We start from the raw sequence: 15,288 nt of genomic DNA on the forward strand, positions 1-15,288 counted from the left end.
ACATTTTTTTTAGAACACAAAACACTCTTGGAAAATGCTCAGCTATTTTTATTTTTTATTTTTATTTTTTAACATGGAGCTGGAAGTAATGCACAGTAATGCCTTTTACAAATGAGCTCACAGCCTGAATGTGGTTTAACTCACGCTCTGTTGCGGGGGCCTAATCTCCACCTCTTCCTTTTCTGTTATTGCAGGGGGCTGGTGGGTGCTTAGCATCAGGCTTTTAATCAATAGCAGCAGCCAGCTGCTGCAAAGTGCTGCAGAGGGTCCACCTTGCAGTGCTTACATCCCTTTCTTGATCTGGGCTTTCACCACTTTTCCTTTCCCCTTTCCTTTTTTTTTTTTTTTTTTTTTAATGTATATTGGTGGTAGGTGGACAGTTGAGCTAGATGATTCTAGAGGTCTTTTCCAACCTTAATGAGTCTACGATTGTATGATACTATGATTATGGGAGAATGATGTCCAGGTGGCTGATTCTGCTGCAATTTAATGGCCACTCACTCATCTGCTGTCATGCTGGAAACAATAAGAGGCCAACTGCCAATGGAAGTTTGGCTGAAAGACACGTAGCTGTAATTGAATTTCACATGGGATTTGTACAGTCCTTTCTTTCTCTTGTACTAACCTCATCTTGCTGTTTCTTTTTAATTACTGAATTTAAAAGTAAAATCCTTGTGTAAAACAAGTTGAGAGAGTTGCAGTAAATTAAGAAGTTACTACCCATTATTGTACAAGCCGGTGGCAATGGCGGGTTCTGCAGTCAGCCAGAGGGTCACATTATGAGTCTGGCTTTTCTGCCTCTGATGATGTGCAGTGGCCAGTGCTTGTGGTGCAGCCCTGACCCATTTTGCCCGGTTACAGAATCGGTAAGATTGGAAACGAGCACTAGGGTTATCTAGTCCATCCATCAGCCTACCCCCACCATGCCCACTAACCATGTCCCTCAGTGCCACTTCTTCATGGTTCTTGAATGCCTCCAGGGACAGTGACTGCACCACTCCCCTGGGCAGCCTGCCCCTGTTATGTCTTCAGACAGCACAGATAAAATTAAATGATTCACCTCTGATGAAGACATTGACTAACACAAGCAACCTTTTTGTTTCCTGAATGCCTTAGCAGGGATGAATTGGTTTTTGAGATTGCTTTATCTCTAGAATGGCACTCCAGCCATAAAATCTCATTCACAGAAGTGATTTATGCACATTAAAAAATCAGATATTTCTTCCGAAGATGAACCATGAATACAGCAATACTTGCTGCATTTTTTTTCTTCAGTGCAGTATATTTCAGGACTCATTATACCTTAAGTGAATTATCTTTCCTTGAGCAAAAAATATTTACCTCTTGGATAATACATTTAGAAGTGCAGCGCAATCACATTCAGTATCTGCTAAAGCTGATGAAGTGCCTGCTTCTTCAGGGGAGCCAGTCACTGTGACTTCCACCTAGAATAATAACGAGAGGAGAGAGTCAAGGAAAGAGCAGAAATTACTCAAAGAACTTCACCAAATCTGAATGTTTCAATACCATTGAGAACCTTACTGATCTCTGCTCTACCAAAGAGCATAGGCACCTGCAGGGCTGGATGCATAGCAGTGGCTTTAGTGTTTAACCCTAAGGCTCAGAATCCAGAAGCTTCTTTGGCTTTCTGCAAGACTGATACCTTTTTTTCTTTTCTTTTTTTCTTTTTTTTTTTTTTTTTTTGCTTAAAAATATTAAAGGCGTAACCTTTTGTGTGTTTTGACTCCTAAAATGAGGGAATGAAGACACAACATTTGAATTTCTAGAAGATTGGCCTTGAGGGGCTAGTGCCATGAAAAAGCACTTGTTATTTCTTGGGTTTTGGGGAGAGTCCATATGAGCAGTAGGTCCTCTAGTGCCTTTCATTCATTATACAAACATCTAACAAAAAGGTGGCTTCTACCCAGAAGTTGAAAATTTGATCTATAATACACAAAGCTGTTTTGTAGGAAACCATAGCTTCTTTCATCTCAAGGAAACTTCTGATGGACAAGAGTTAATGTACATTAACTGGTTTCCTGGGTCCTGAAGACTGTTAGTTATGCTGACGTGTGTTTTAACATTAATAATTTTTAGTATTATTTCAATGAAAATTCATTAAATTTGGTTATTGCGTATTAAAAAGCAGACTGAAAGCACTGACATTTTAAGGAAGCCCAAATTAATGGTTTGAAAGGTTTCACAAATTTATCAGATGAAAGTCTAAGAAAAAATACATATATTCATTTATGAAAAACGACAGCTTTGATTTCTGTAAATCTATAGATACCATATTTAAGGATCTAATTTAGGTTGTGGTTTGTGAAAGCGTTTATGGATTATTGACATTTCCAATCTCTGTACTTCACAGTGAAAATAATTAGGAAGTAGTATTTTTGGGAACATGTTACATGAAGCCTTTGTAACACAAGGTGCCCACAGAGCACTTTACTTCATTGATGCCTGGGTATTATATCAAAAACATAATTTGGAAGTGAAGCAAGCATTCCCTCCTTTTATTATATAAAGGATTAGCACTTCATTTGCTGTAAACTGCAAGAATTTCTGGTGTGCAACAAATAATGATTTTTTCACAGCCTTATTGGAAGTCACATATATATAGGACGATCAGGTGATCAGGCCCAGCCAGCATGGGTTTATAAAAGGCAAGTCCTACCTGACTAATCTGATCTCTTTCTGTGATGAGGGGACTCGTTTGTTTGATGAGGAAAAAGCTGTGGATGTTGTATGCCTAGACTCTAGTAAAGCTTTTCCTTCTTGGCTCTGGTGAGGCTGCTCCTTGAATATTGTTTTCAGTTTTGGGCCCTTCACTATGAGAAAGACAACAAGGTGCTGGAGCATGTCCAGAGAAGGGTTGAGAGAACAAGATAGATGGATATCAACTGAGGGAACTGAGCTTGCTTAGAGTGGAGAAGAGGCTGAAGGAAAACTTCATCACACTATAACTGCCTGAAGACAGTCTGCAGGGAGGTGGGTATCAGTTTCTTTTCTCAGATGACAAGTAATAGGACACAAGGAAACTGCCTCAAGTTATTCCAGGGGAGGGTCGGGTTGGATATCTGGGAGAATTTCTTCATAGAAAAGCTGGTGAGACATTGGAACAGGCTGTCCAGGGCACTGGTGGAGTCACCATGCCTGGGGCTGTTTAAAAGCTGTGTTGATGTTGCGCTTGGACATGTGCTTTGGTGGTGAACTTTGTAATGGATAGGTGAATGGTTGGACTTGGTGGTCTTAAGGGTCTTTTCCAACCTTAATGATTCTGCGATTGTGTAATGTGCAAACACAGCTGCATACACTGAAGAAGAGGGAAGTTGCCTGTTTCTGAAACCTTAAATTTTCTTGGAAATATAGATAATGTTATAGGCTAAGTGGGACCAACCATTACCTTTACCTAAACGTAAACAAAATTAAATACTTAGCTTGCAAAACAGCTTTGGTCTGGAGGAGAACTACAGTAGGAAGGCTGGAAGTTGTGTGGGGTTCTTTCTTAACAGAAATTGGCAGCTGTGAGAAAGTTAATTAACAGCAATAATTGATAAGAATAATCTATTCATTGCCCTGGCTAGAGAATGGAAGTCTGTGTGCTTTATATTCAAGTGTCAAGTTGCTCTTGGACTGCTAAGCCAGGTAACATTAATAGGGCTTACTCCCCAAGGGAAGATCCCCCAGGTAACGCAGTGGCAGGGCACAAAGCACAATCTGTTATGTATTAAATTTTTGTACCTTGCCAATGGAAACTGACATTGTTCTTGCTCTGAAAAGTAAGGGAAATGGTTTCTAGTAAATTTGTCATGTTGAGGGCAAAGTAAAAGAAGAAAAAAAGTGGTAAAATAGTGGCAAAAAATGGGAAGATAATAACAGCAATTATATTTGCAAAATAGAAAACCTACTTCTTCCATTCTCTGATTGCTCCTGAGCCAAGACACATGAGAGTTTCTCCTGTTGCACATCAAAACTTTTCACATTAAAAGCTCGTATAATAAGTACTTCACTGGGGCAAACAGGATAGGAGCTAAGTACAGTATTGAGGACAACTTGATGAGAATGAAGGCTTGTGTCTTCTGTAGCTGTGGAACGAAACTCTAAAGGGACAGAGACCAAAGACCAACCTGCCATGCACTGTATTGCTTTCGAAAATCAGAATGTCATCGAACCCTCTGCTAGTTCCAACTTGCTGCTTTAATACTGCCCATTATTAGGGAGATCAAGGTGCAGGGGCCACACAGCTAGGCTTTTTCTTAAAGGAGTGGCTGGGTGAGACAGGTGTGCTTCACAGAGTCGTGAGCTTGGCTATGTGGTTCCTTTTGCCCTTTTAATTATGTGTTGTGAGAAGAAAACAAAGCAGAGACTTATCCTTCTACAGCATTTTGAACTTCAGGTTGCCAAAATGGCTTATGTCATGTACAATCTGAGCTAGCTGTCTGCCTGTTCTCACAAACAAAATGAGTGGGGAGTTGTGTATTCTTAAGTATGAATGAATAAAAGTACCTGTTTTCATTCTCTGGATTTAGATGTATTTATTTTAGAGCAGCTGCTGCAAAGTTCAACTTTGCTGTAACTCTGATACCCAGTTGGAATCTATGTAATAGCTTTTCCCACTGGAACTCCTGCTAGAAACACCTACTGGTACCTTTCTCTTCAGCTTCTGGCTGGGTGCGGAGTGAGGGACCAGAGGAACATGCAAGAAGCTAATGGCCCTGTGGTAGTCTGTGTGTCCCTCACATGTTGATCTGGCCTGTTGACTGCTGCATTCCCTCAACACTCTTATTAATTCTAGAGACCGAGAAGAGAAACCCAAGACCATTGTCATGAGGAGCACTGGCATGAGGGAGCTTCCAGACTTCATTTTTTCACATTAGAATGAGCTCAGTGCTTGAGCCTTGTTCATTAGGGCTCAGGTACAAATGATGGGAAAGTTACTATCTTGCATGATGGGTAGTGTTTTGGGACAAGGCACTGTGCCTTCTGGAGATGATTTTCCCCTGTTTCTTCCCTACTATTAGACTTTTTGACTTGACCTCCACATGCAGCTGGTCAAGATGGTTGGTAGATGAAGGATGCAGTAGTTAGTTACATCTGGCAAGAAACACTTTCAGCATGACTGAAACACTGCATTTTATACTAAGGTCAGCCTCAGAAACCTGCTTTCAAAGTCCTTCAATTTCATTGTTAACTATGAATTTAATGCTGAGTCTCTGTACATTAAGATTGATCAGGGAAGGACAGCAACAGGGATTGGATTTCACTTACTCTGCTATTAAACATCTGTCCTGAAAAACAACAGCTGGTAAAACACAGGGCACAACTTTTTATTTATTTTTGCAATTGTATTTGAACTTCCCCCCTGCTTAGATCATTTTTATCCAGGAGTTTTCTGCTCATATTGTGGGTTTGAAGTGGTGCCAGAGAGAAGGCTCTCTACAGGACTTGCCACTGTCATGGTATGCTTGTGCTTTAAATAGTTGAGTGCAACTCCACGTGGTAGTAAGAAAATGAGCAGTTAATGTTGTTCAAGTGTTAATTGTGCTGGAAATTAGGAGTATGTTTTCAGAGCCTCTACCCAGTGGTGTTGAGAGCATTTAATTAATTTGTTATTGTGATTTCTCCAAACGAGTGGCAGGGAACCTGTTGGATCACTCAGCTCTGGCACAGCAGGCTCTAGTGGTCAATAGTCACGTGTTGGACCTGGGTTTTCTTCCATCAGAAGAAATGGGAGATAGTGAGGGTGCGTGGAAAGTCTTGTAACTTCCTACAGATTCACCGAGGGGCTCTTGATTTCCTTCCAGCCTTTCATTTTTTGGAAGCCAATGGCACCAGCCTGCAAGCAACATAGGAAATCAAGGTGAAATATCCTTGTTCTGTTCACATGAATATTGTATCAATAGTAGGAGCAGAAGATCTCATTGTAAAAGAAAGAACTGTATGTAGATGGTTTTATCTTAGATCCTTTTAGGAAGGTAAATAGCCTCCTGTGCTATAAGGAGCTTTTAAATGCTGAAAACTGGCACTTTTATGGTATTTGGTCACTGTTGAGATGTAAAATTAACTGGAATCTAGAAAAATTCAGTCACTGCTGCGTGAAGATAGATTTGCGGTGATGTTTTGCATAATTGATGTGATTATTGGACCCCAATTCTGCCTTTTCTTTTGATTCAATTCAACAAGTTAAACCCTTCAAGCTTCTCTCGCAACCTGTTTGAATAATACAGAGTTGTCCCCAGTATAAGTGGTGGAATTAGTGAAATTCAAAAGCATTAAGTCTTCAGTCAGCAGGAGGAAAGTATATATTTGGAATGCATACAATGGAAAGCATCAAGAGCACCGTGCAGGAACTCACCAGAACATGTACAATGTCTGGAATTATAACAGAACTGGCTATGGCACTGGCCACTAATAACATGTGCAAGCTATTCAGGATAAGGGGAATCAGTGCTTCGGGTCACTCAGCTCAGCTGGTCATGAATACATTATCTCCTGCAAAAGCTTCCCTCTTCCTGCTTTACAACACTGCGTAATTGTTGGAGTGCATTACAAAAGTTTTTGCTCATCTTGAAACCTGAATTACTGCCTTCTGCGCTGCCAGAGGTACAGTAGGACATCAGACCAGAAGAATCGGTGTTCTTGTGTGAAGGCATATATTGGAAGAGCTGTCATGTTACTTTCTTGCTTTTGCAAGAGAAATTTAATGTTTTTATTAACACCTTATAGCCACAGCTTGGGACGTGGAGAGCAATTTCTGTGTGAGTTTCTCCAGTTGCTTGGTCTGGTGCCTTTTAGTCCTGCTGGCTTTATCCCTTGCAAAATCAGGTGCTTGCACTGAAGTGTTGTCTCTGCTTGCTAAAGTCCTGGCAGCCACATGGTGAAAACATTTACCTTTAACCTCAACCTGCTGTAAGATAGAAAAGAGCCTGAATCAAAGCCCAGGTGAAAAGGCTGTTGAAGCTTGGAAATGTTCATTCTGGGAGCTGCTGTTACATAGCTGGCTCTGGACATGCATCTCTGCACGTGGAGAAGTACAGACCTGTGTGTCTAGCCAATGCATTTGCAGTCTCACCCTGGAATCATTCAGCCTGTTGATCTTCCATTTAGACTGCAGTTTCCCATCCAAATGAATGAGACTTTTGAACACGAGGGATTTGCAGTCACAGCACTGGAGGACAGTCATTTGGCAAGTGTCTCAGTCTGGAAAGGGATGGAGTGAGCTCTGGGCAAGCAAAAGCAAAGCACGTGTGCATACCTTTACATTCCTGTCTCGCTTCTCTGAACAGAGATCTCTCAGCTGTCAAAACCATACTATTTTACTGGCAAGTTCTCGCTTCTCCCTTGGTGATATTTCATGGGTCCTGTCTGCTCCTATTCCTTCTGGGAAGACGCCCTGCAGAACCAGCAAACCTGAGGGTGGGAAGTGCAGGAGGTGTTTGAGGCCTGCTTTCCTACTGCCATATTCTGACTTTTCAGAGAAGCCCTGAGCTTTTCTGCACAAAACGCATCACAGTCAGCAACTGGAGCTCTATCTGGATGTTTCAGTATGTTGGCACTTGGTTTTCCGTGTGTCCTTTGAAAGAGAGGCAGGCACTCGGAAAAGAGAGCTGCATGGTTCGTATTGGCAGCTGGCTCGTGAGCTAGCACAGGACAGGCTCGTGCTACAGGGATCCAACTGGTGCACCAGCTCCATGCTGACCCTATAGCAGCATCCTGCCCTGAGTGGATCAGCCAAACACTGAGCAGAGGCAGGCAGGACCCCAGTTCTTCTTGAATAGCTGTGCTCAGCTGCTGCTGCAGCCACAGTGGGCTGTGAAAAGAAGGGATTGGTGCCACAACCACAGGAGGCCTGTGGATGAGGGCCCCCAGAGCCTCCTTGTTAGCTATAGAAGCTATAACTGAGCATTTAGTGATTAATACATGTACTGTATTTATTTATTCTGTCTGCAAGGGGCTTTCTCCAAAGGGACACAGCCTCTTCAGCAGCTTTGTTATGAGTGGTTAATAATTCACATAAAAACATCCTGCAGGTTGTGGGGTTGGACATTTTAAAGAATGCTTAGATATTTTTAACTCATTAGCCTTATAAGTTTTTGGACTCTCATTGACAATCATGTAAGTATTGCAATATTTAAAATGTTGTGGTTTTTTTTTTCTCTGACTCGTACTGAAGTATGTTTTTCTGAGACATAAGACAAGATTCTGCAAATGTCTATGAATGTGTTCCATTTCACTACCTAAGCTCTCTATAAGTCTCGTAAGGAAATGTTCTCCTGCTCAATAAAGTAGGCATCTCTAACTTACAGGATTTTGGCAAAATATATGATGATGTATATTTCATAGAATTTCTCCCTGGAAGAGTTCATTCTATTACATAAATCTGGATCAGTCGTATTTCAGAGTACGGGTATTTCATTTTGTTCCATGAACTTAGTCCAAGGCTGCTGCTACTGAGGTATCTCAGAGTGCTTAGGGAACTTGGTATGTCTCAAGGTGTTGGTTTTCTTCCTTTTAAAGGCTTTTATAAAGTGAAATTATGTCTGTATTTTTTTCAGCTTGTCTGCATGTTATCCAGTGTATATGAGAGGGAAGGCTTTAAATATATCTATATATAAAATATGTTCACATACTATAGCAGTATCTAAAGTAAATTATAAATTCTTCCTTTTCGTATGAAAGAGGTAAAGAAAAGTACCTGGCCAATACAGTACCATTAATCTATTCTCTTTTCTCCTTTCTCTCTTTACTTCTCTCTCTACAATAGAAGTGGAGCAAAAAGGTAATTAAATACCTTTCAAATTATATATATATTACTTATGTGTAGGCTAAGTTATTTAACAGTTTAACGTTTTAGTTGAAATACTTTGTCATTAATTCTCACTACTTTTTTGTTAAAGTTTATTTAGTCTCTCTGCTGCTCAACTTCATGAGATAACTCATTTTTGCTGAAAAGTTTTACCGGTACCACTTTCTTTCATTAAATTTCTTTTCAACGGTTTAGATAATTCACTTTTCTCCTGCCCCAAAGAATTTGGAAAGCACGCATACGTATGTATGTGCATAAGTATATCTAATTATGCTGCAGAAGCCTTTTAGAAATGGCACCCCTTTGTCAGCTACTTGCGGTGGTTTCTGAGATTCCAGTAAGGCAATATGCTTTTACACCAGCTGCTAAATCTGATTTTCCTCCTGTTTCCCTCTCCAGAGGATATTGCCGATTTCTGAATTTTAGAAAATAATTGGTTACACTCCAAGCGGGGAGCACAAATGCAGGATCCCATCTGCCAGCTCTGTGCTACCAGAAACTTGGGTGGGACGCCTCTTTGCAGCTCCCCACTTCATCTCTCATCCTGGTGGTTATTCGAGTTCCTGAAGATCGCTATTGCAAATAACCAGCAAATATTCTCCCCCTGAAGCCTGTGCAGCCCTCCGGGTCAGAGAATGCTGAGGTGCACAACGAAGGCTGAAGGCCGACAAGCCTGATTCTCTCTGCACATCCCTCCTGTGCCCCTTTTGTCTCCCCATGCAGCCGGCCAGACTCTCGGCGTTGGCATTCCTGGGATGCCAGCATCAGCCGGGCAGTACTGACCTCTTCCCGAGCCCTGGGCATGCCCCAGCCACGAGCCGGCCCCTCTCCCCCCCCCCAGAAGTCTGAGCAGCAAAGCACCCCAGTTAGTCAAACCGCTCCTCTGTGCTCCTCTCATGTAACAATAGAAGGTATATGTTTTTAAGTTACGAGTTACTACTATATTTAACAGGACATTTTTTAACTGATTAAAATCAAGAACCTCGGGTTCCTTTCCAGTGGAACTCTCCAGTTCTTATCCTTCCTTCTCTCCTTTCTTTCTTCCTTCCTTCCTTTTCCTTTCAGCCTTCATACATCATTCATTTTTAATTGTGTGGACTGCATGTTTCGTGTGTCCTGTAGCAGCTTCAGAAGTCTCATTTCTAGTTCCACTACTGGTCTGTAGCTGGGTATTCCCTCTCCTGCTCCCTTTGCTTTAAATGGTTTTCTGAGTTGCTAAGGGATTCTCCTTTGCTTTGCTATTGGTACCCTTTAAATATTTAATATCACTTGGGCCGTAAGGATGGGAATTTCTTTCTCTTATTTCCATTTGTAGGCCACTCTGCAGTGGGCTGTTCAAAATAACTATGTGGAACAATTCCCCCGGAGTTTAACCCTTCACCTAGTAGGTACAGATTCACTGCAATGTAATCTGGAAATAGAAACCCAGAAATCCTTTGGGGGCACATACTCATTTCAGAGTTTACAAAGGCGAGCGGTCCAAGTAAGTACACCTGTAAAAATAGATTTGAAAAGTAATAAGAAAATGAGCCAAAGTTGATAGAAAAAGCAGAAAAACAATAAATTTGGTGGAGCAAGTCTTGTTCTAGAGGCTTGGCCAGCAGGATGGCTGGTCTCCAGTTACAGGGCATTGCTTTGACCTCGAGTGTCCTCTGCTGCAGAACTGCAGACTATTTCGAAGTTTGGTCCAACCACCTCCAGAGTCTCATTAACTGTGTTTTTTGTTTTAAATTCTCTCCCCCTCCAACAGTTTTCCTTTGCCCTGGACTGCTAAAAGGAGTATACCAGAGCGAACACCTGTTTGAATCCGACCACCAGTCTGGTGCCTGGTGCAAAGACCCGCTGCAGGCATCTGACAAGATCTACTACATGCCCTGGACGCCCTATCGAACAGACACACTGACGGAGTACTCCTCCAAGGATGACTTCATCGCTGGGAGGCCAACCACGACCTACAAACTCCCGCACAGAGTGGACGGCACAGGGTTTGTGGTGTACGATGGGGCTTTGTTCTTCAACAAGGAGCGAACCCGAAATATAGTCAAGTTTGACTTGCGGACAAGGATAAAAAGCGGGGAGGCTATCATAGCTAATGCAAATTACCATGACACCTCTCCCTACCGCTGGGGAGGCAAGTCTGATATAGACCTGGCCGTGGATGAGAATGGGCTATGGGTAATCTATGCAACAGAACAAAATAATGGCAAAATAGTCATTAGCCAGTTAAACCCTTATACATTAAGGATTGAAGGGACATGGGATACTGCCTATGACAAGAGGTCAGCTTCTAACGCTTTTATGATCTGTGGGATTTTATATGTGGTCAAGTCTGTGTATGAAGATGATGACAATGAAGCCACAGGGAATAAAATAGACTACATATATAACACTGACCAAAGCAAGGATAGCATGGTGGATGTACCCTTTCCAAACTCCTATCAGTACATTGCTGCTGTGGATTATAATCCCCGGGACAACCTTCTCTACGTATGGAACAACTATCACGTAGTGAAGTATTCCTTGGATTTTGGCCCGCTGGACAGCAGAACAGGTAAGGGTTTTAATACTGAAACAAAATTTCAACTGGGATTTCTATTTTTCTCACAAATTGGGTGTGAAATTGAAATATGATCCTGTGGTAATGATCTGCCTGTGTTTGTAAATTAAGCCCTACTGCAATACCTATGATGGATGTTCAGACATTAATAAATGCAGAATTTTTTTTTTGATATCTTAGTCCATAATGAAACAGAGAAACAGGTAAGCTACCTGTAACTAACCTGAAACAGTCTCCAGATGCCCATGTTCTTTCTTACATCACAGGAAAAGCAACACTATTTTCTTCTTAATTGAAGTTTGCTCCATAAATAAGATCATCACCCCTTTTGCAGGAATTTTGCCAAAACAAAGCATGGAAGATGCTGTTGCTGCAAACAGCATGGCACAAATTGCAGGCCAGTTTAGATGAGCTAATTCCATTAACATGAGGGAGCGTCATCCTTTTACAGAAGCCACTAATTATTTTGAATGTGAGCACCCACAAGTGCATGTCTAGAATCAGGAGAGAAACTGATAACAAAATCTTCCAAACTGTTGCTTTTTTTCATTTCCTTTAAGTTGCTCTTTTTTCAAAGCATTTAATTCAGGTCTATGTTGTAGAATACTTTATCTAATAGAGGAACACCCACCCTACCTCAGAGGATGTCCAGCTTTTCTACGTCTTTTAGTGTCAGAAATTACACTGTTAATTACTCATTTGAGTTACAGTCACTTAAGATTACCATCCTCGTCTTTTTGCAAGTATTGCATTCACAATTGCCACTTGGCTAGTAACATGACTTAGACTTACTGTGGTCATACTTGTTTGATGGTGCAAGAATTTCCAAACTGTGCTAAGCCTTTTACAAATGGTTATTGCTGTACATAAACTTATTTTAGTCAGAGTTACCAGGTATTTCCTGTGAAGGACCATGTCTGTAGAGATGCTGAAAAAGGAGTGAGAGAGATGGAAGTAACATAATTTAGATAGTAAACTAGATGATTAGTAGCATTGTTATTTCCAAACTATTCTTTTTGGATGATGAGAAAGACTAAGAGTGGATTCAAATTGCCAGAAGAGGAGTAGAGATGAGCTTTTCTTTTCCTACATACATACTGTCATCCACACTTTAAAAAGATGCTGAAAGAAACTGAGGATATGAAAATCTGGGGATAGGTGGAATAGAGGTAGTAATTGAGCAATGAATTTCCAATTTTGATACAAAAACGTAAGGAAGACAAGAAGGATTTCTGGAAGAACTAAATGAATGAGCCTGGGTTAAGGGAAGAGCGGGGATCCTTTCAATGATTTTGACCTCTGCAAGATCTAAAATGAACAAGAAATGAACTAACACTTTTCATTATCCCAACTTAATGATGAGCATGTACTTTCTGAGTAGTGGAGTGAAGCAGAGCAATTTGTGAGTTATTGGTTATCCCCAAGGAGTGAAAATCAATTCCATCCCTCCTATTTCACAGGATTTCTCTCTTTTTCAATGATTCATTTGCAGGTATTACAGTGGACTCTCTACTGCCTCTTTTTCAAGTACTGACTGTTTTCAGTAATAGAATCTTTAAAAAAAAATTTTTAAATCTTTTAAAAAAGCCATTTTTAATGAAAAACTCAAATTTTGCACTTTTTTTTTTTTTTTTTTTTTTTGTAAAAAAATTAGGTACCTTCCCATCCCGTTTTCCTAGCAGAGTCTAAGCTAATGAGATGGGAGAGCAGATGAAAATCTTGTGGGGGGCTGGGAATGTCAGCATAAGACTTTGAGTTATTTCCATGTCATGCTGTTTGGCTGGGATTTCAATTCCCTTTGATTTCACCAGTGTTTGGGTGGGAATTTAAAACCCACCATCCTCTAAAATGAAAAGCTGAAGTAGGTTTTGGCTTTGGATGTTGGAAAAAGAGGGTTAAGTTGATGTCAGGGAATCTGGTAAGCCTTCTTGTTCCTTTTGTACGCTTTTTATAGCTTTGCAACGTGGACACAAAGCTGAATTTTACATGCGTTTCTTTTCTCTAAAAATTGCTGAAATTGTTTGGCAGAACTGCATTGGTGTGCCTTTACCTCACTGCTATATAGATTTGCAGGACTTTTGTAAGAAGGCTGCACTGACAGAAAGTGAAATCCTTGATTTGACAGGTCGAATGGGGTTGAGGCACTTCAAAGCAAAGGAGAATGCATTTGCAGAGGGAGTTCAGTGCTCCATTACCTGCACAGTCTGATTAGGGGGAACATTATTTTACTAGTTAGTCAAATGAAACCACTGGTTTTGAGTTGGATAGGGGAGCAAATACTTGTTCACCATTTAATTCTTTTCAAAAGAGAGAAGCTGGTAGACAAGATCTGTGTGACTCTTTCTCATAGAATCATTAAGGTTGGACAAGAAACACCAATCCATCCCCACCATGCGCACATCTCCACGTTTCCTCAACACCTCCAGGGTTGGTGACTTCACCACCTCCCTGGGCAGCCTCTGTCAATGCATCAACACTCTTTCTGTGAAGATTTTTTTCCTAATATCCAGCCTGAATGTCCCCTTAAGGATCCAATGAAACACATTTTTTGGCTAATGTGAAATTTCATGCTGAATTTCTTTATATATAAGCAATATACTTGTAACTATGTGGCTGGATTAAACCCACCATGAGTCCTCCAACAAAGAGCGGGACAGGAGCCTGTGTAACACTGGGAAAGCAGTGAAAACCTAGGAAGTATTTTTAGATTCCTCTTTTAACTTATTTTCACAAACAGCAGATTGTTGATACATTTTTCCCTTCTCTTTTAAAATTGCTATAGCTTCTCAGTTCCTTTAGAAAGGGTGACATTCAAAGAGAGAATGCATTTTGCAGCTATTTTCTATAGCATTACAGCTTGAGTAGCAAAATATGTAAACAATATTTGCTTAATTAGAAAATAAAAGATTGTAAAATTGATGGGTCAAGGAAATTGGTTGTTAAAAAGCAGTTAAGGGTGAAGTTTTAAAAACAGAGCTCTTAAAGCCAAAAATTGATTGTTACAGGCAAAGTAATATATTTAGCAGCCTAAATAGCCAGTTAACGTGTTTGAAACATATTTGAAATCTCTGGTATCGTACATTTCGAGGATATGGGAAATAAAAAACAGGTGCTAGAGGCTCCAGATCACTTAGACTCAAACATTTTCAGTCTTTTCCCAGACCATCCAGGGAAAAAAGGCAGCAGGAGTCTTTTTTCTTATAGGAAAGGCAGGAATCATATCCTCTCACTCTTCACGGCGATTAAACATTTTCTGTGCGTTTTAATTAAAGGCCTATTTGTGCAGGTAGGTTTGGTACACACTTGAGATCTTCACTGTCACAGAGCTTTCCCAGGCCATTGTTTGCAAAAATTGGGCTTTTATATCTCACTGTAAATGAGTGTCAAAATCTGGAGTTTCTGTGCTTAGCTTTGGTATCAGCCCCCTCAGCAGGGCACACGCATTCCATTCCCTGGGCAGCTGCAGTAACATCTCTTCCTAAATTGGCACCAGGATGAGGACACAACTTGCACGTCCTGGCAGTAACACGCAGTGCCACAGAGCTCTTTGCAGGCATGCAGGTAGCAGAGATGGAACCTTGGGGACAAAAGTGCTGCAAGGCCATGGCTGTTTGTTGCTGGTTAAGCTCTGCTTAGGCTACTGGCTGTTCCCTGTGGCAGGATGGAAAATGCAGACATCCTGCTTTTGAAGAGATGTTCTGTTTTTCCCATGTAAGTTCTGTTCAGGAGACCCTGGAAATGCGTTATTGGCTGCTAATGGATGTATGATGTTAATAAATAAATGTGCCCTATCTGTAAGGAAGATAGTGACTTGATATACGACTTGTAATGCAGCCTCTTTGCACTGAAGTGGCTTTCGTATACTGTAAATTAACCCTGCAAACTGCCAGCCTGATGATGAAATGTGATACGAAGCTTCCAT

General features: G+C 40.9%; 1 protein-coding gene across 17 annotated transcripts in view; it reads left to right on the top strand.

The window, feature by feature from the left end:
- Window positions 1-15,288, top strand: part of ADGRL3 (adhesion G protein-coupled receptor L3) — a gene marked incomplete at both ends in the record, with an annotated part of 303,667 nt that overhangs the window by 128,088 nt on the left and 160,291 nt on the right. For 13 of the 17 annotated variants that reach the window (XM_079534782.1, XM_079534783.1, XM_079534785.1 and 10 more), the window contains 2 exons: window positions 8,768-8,782; window positions 10,560-11,360. In XM_079534782.1, the coding sequence (XP_079390908.1) occupies window positions 8,768-8,782; window positions 10,560-11,360 (816 nt within the window). The remainder of the gene's footprint in view (window positions 1-8,767; window positions 8,783-10,559; window positions 11,361-15,288) is intronic. The other 4 variants (XM_079534786.1, XM_079534775.1, XM_079534773.1 and 1 more) reach the window with 1 other exon arrangement.

The sequence above is a fragment of the Tetrao urogallus genome (genome assembly GCF_951394365.1).
Source record: "Tetrao urogallus genome assembly, chromosome: 4".
NCBI classification, from domain to species: Eukaryota; Metazoa; Chordata; class Aves; order Galliformes; family Phasianidae; genus Tetrao; species Tetrao urogallus.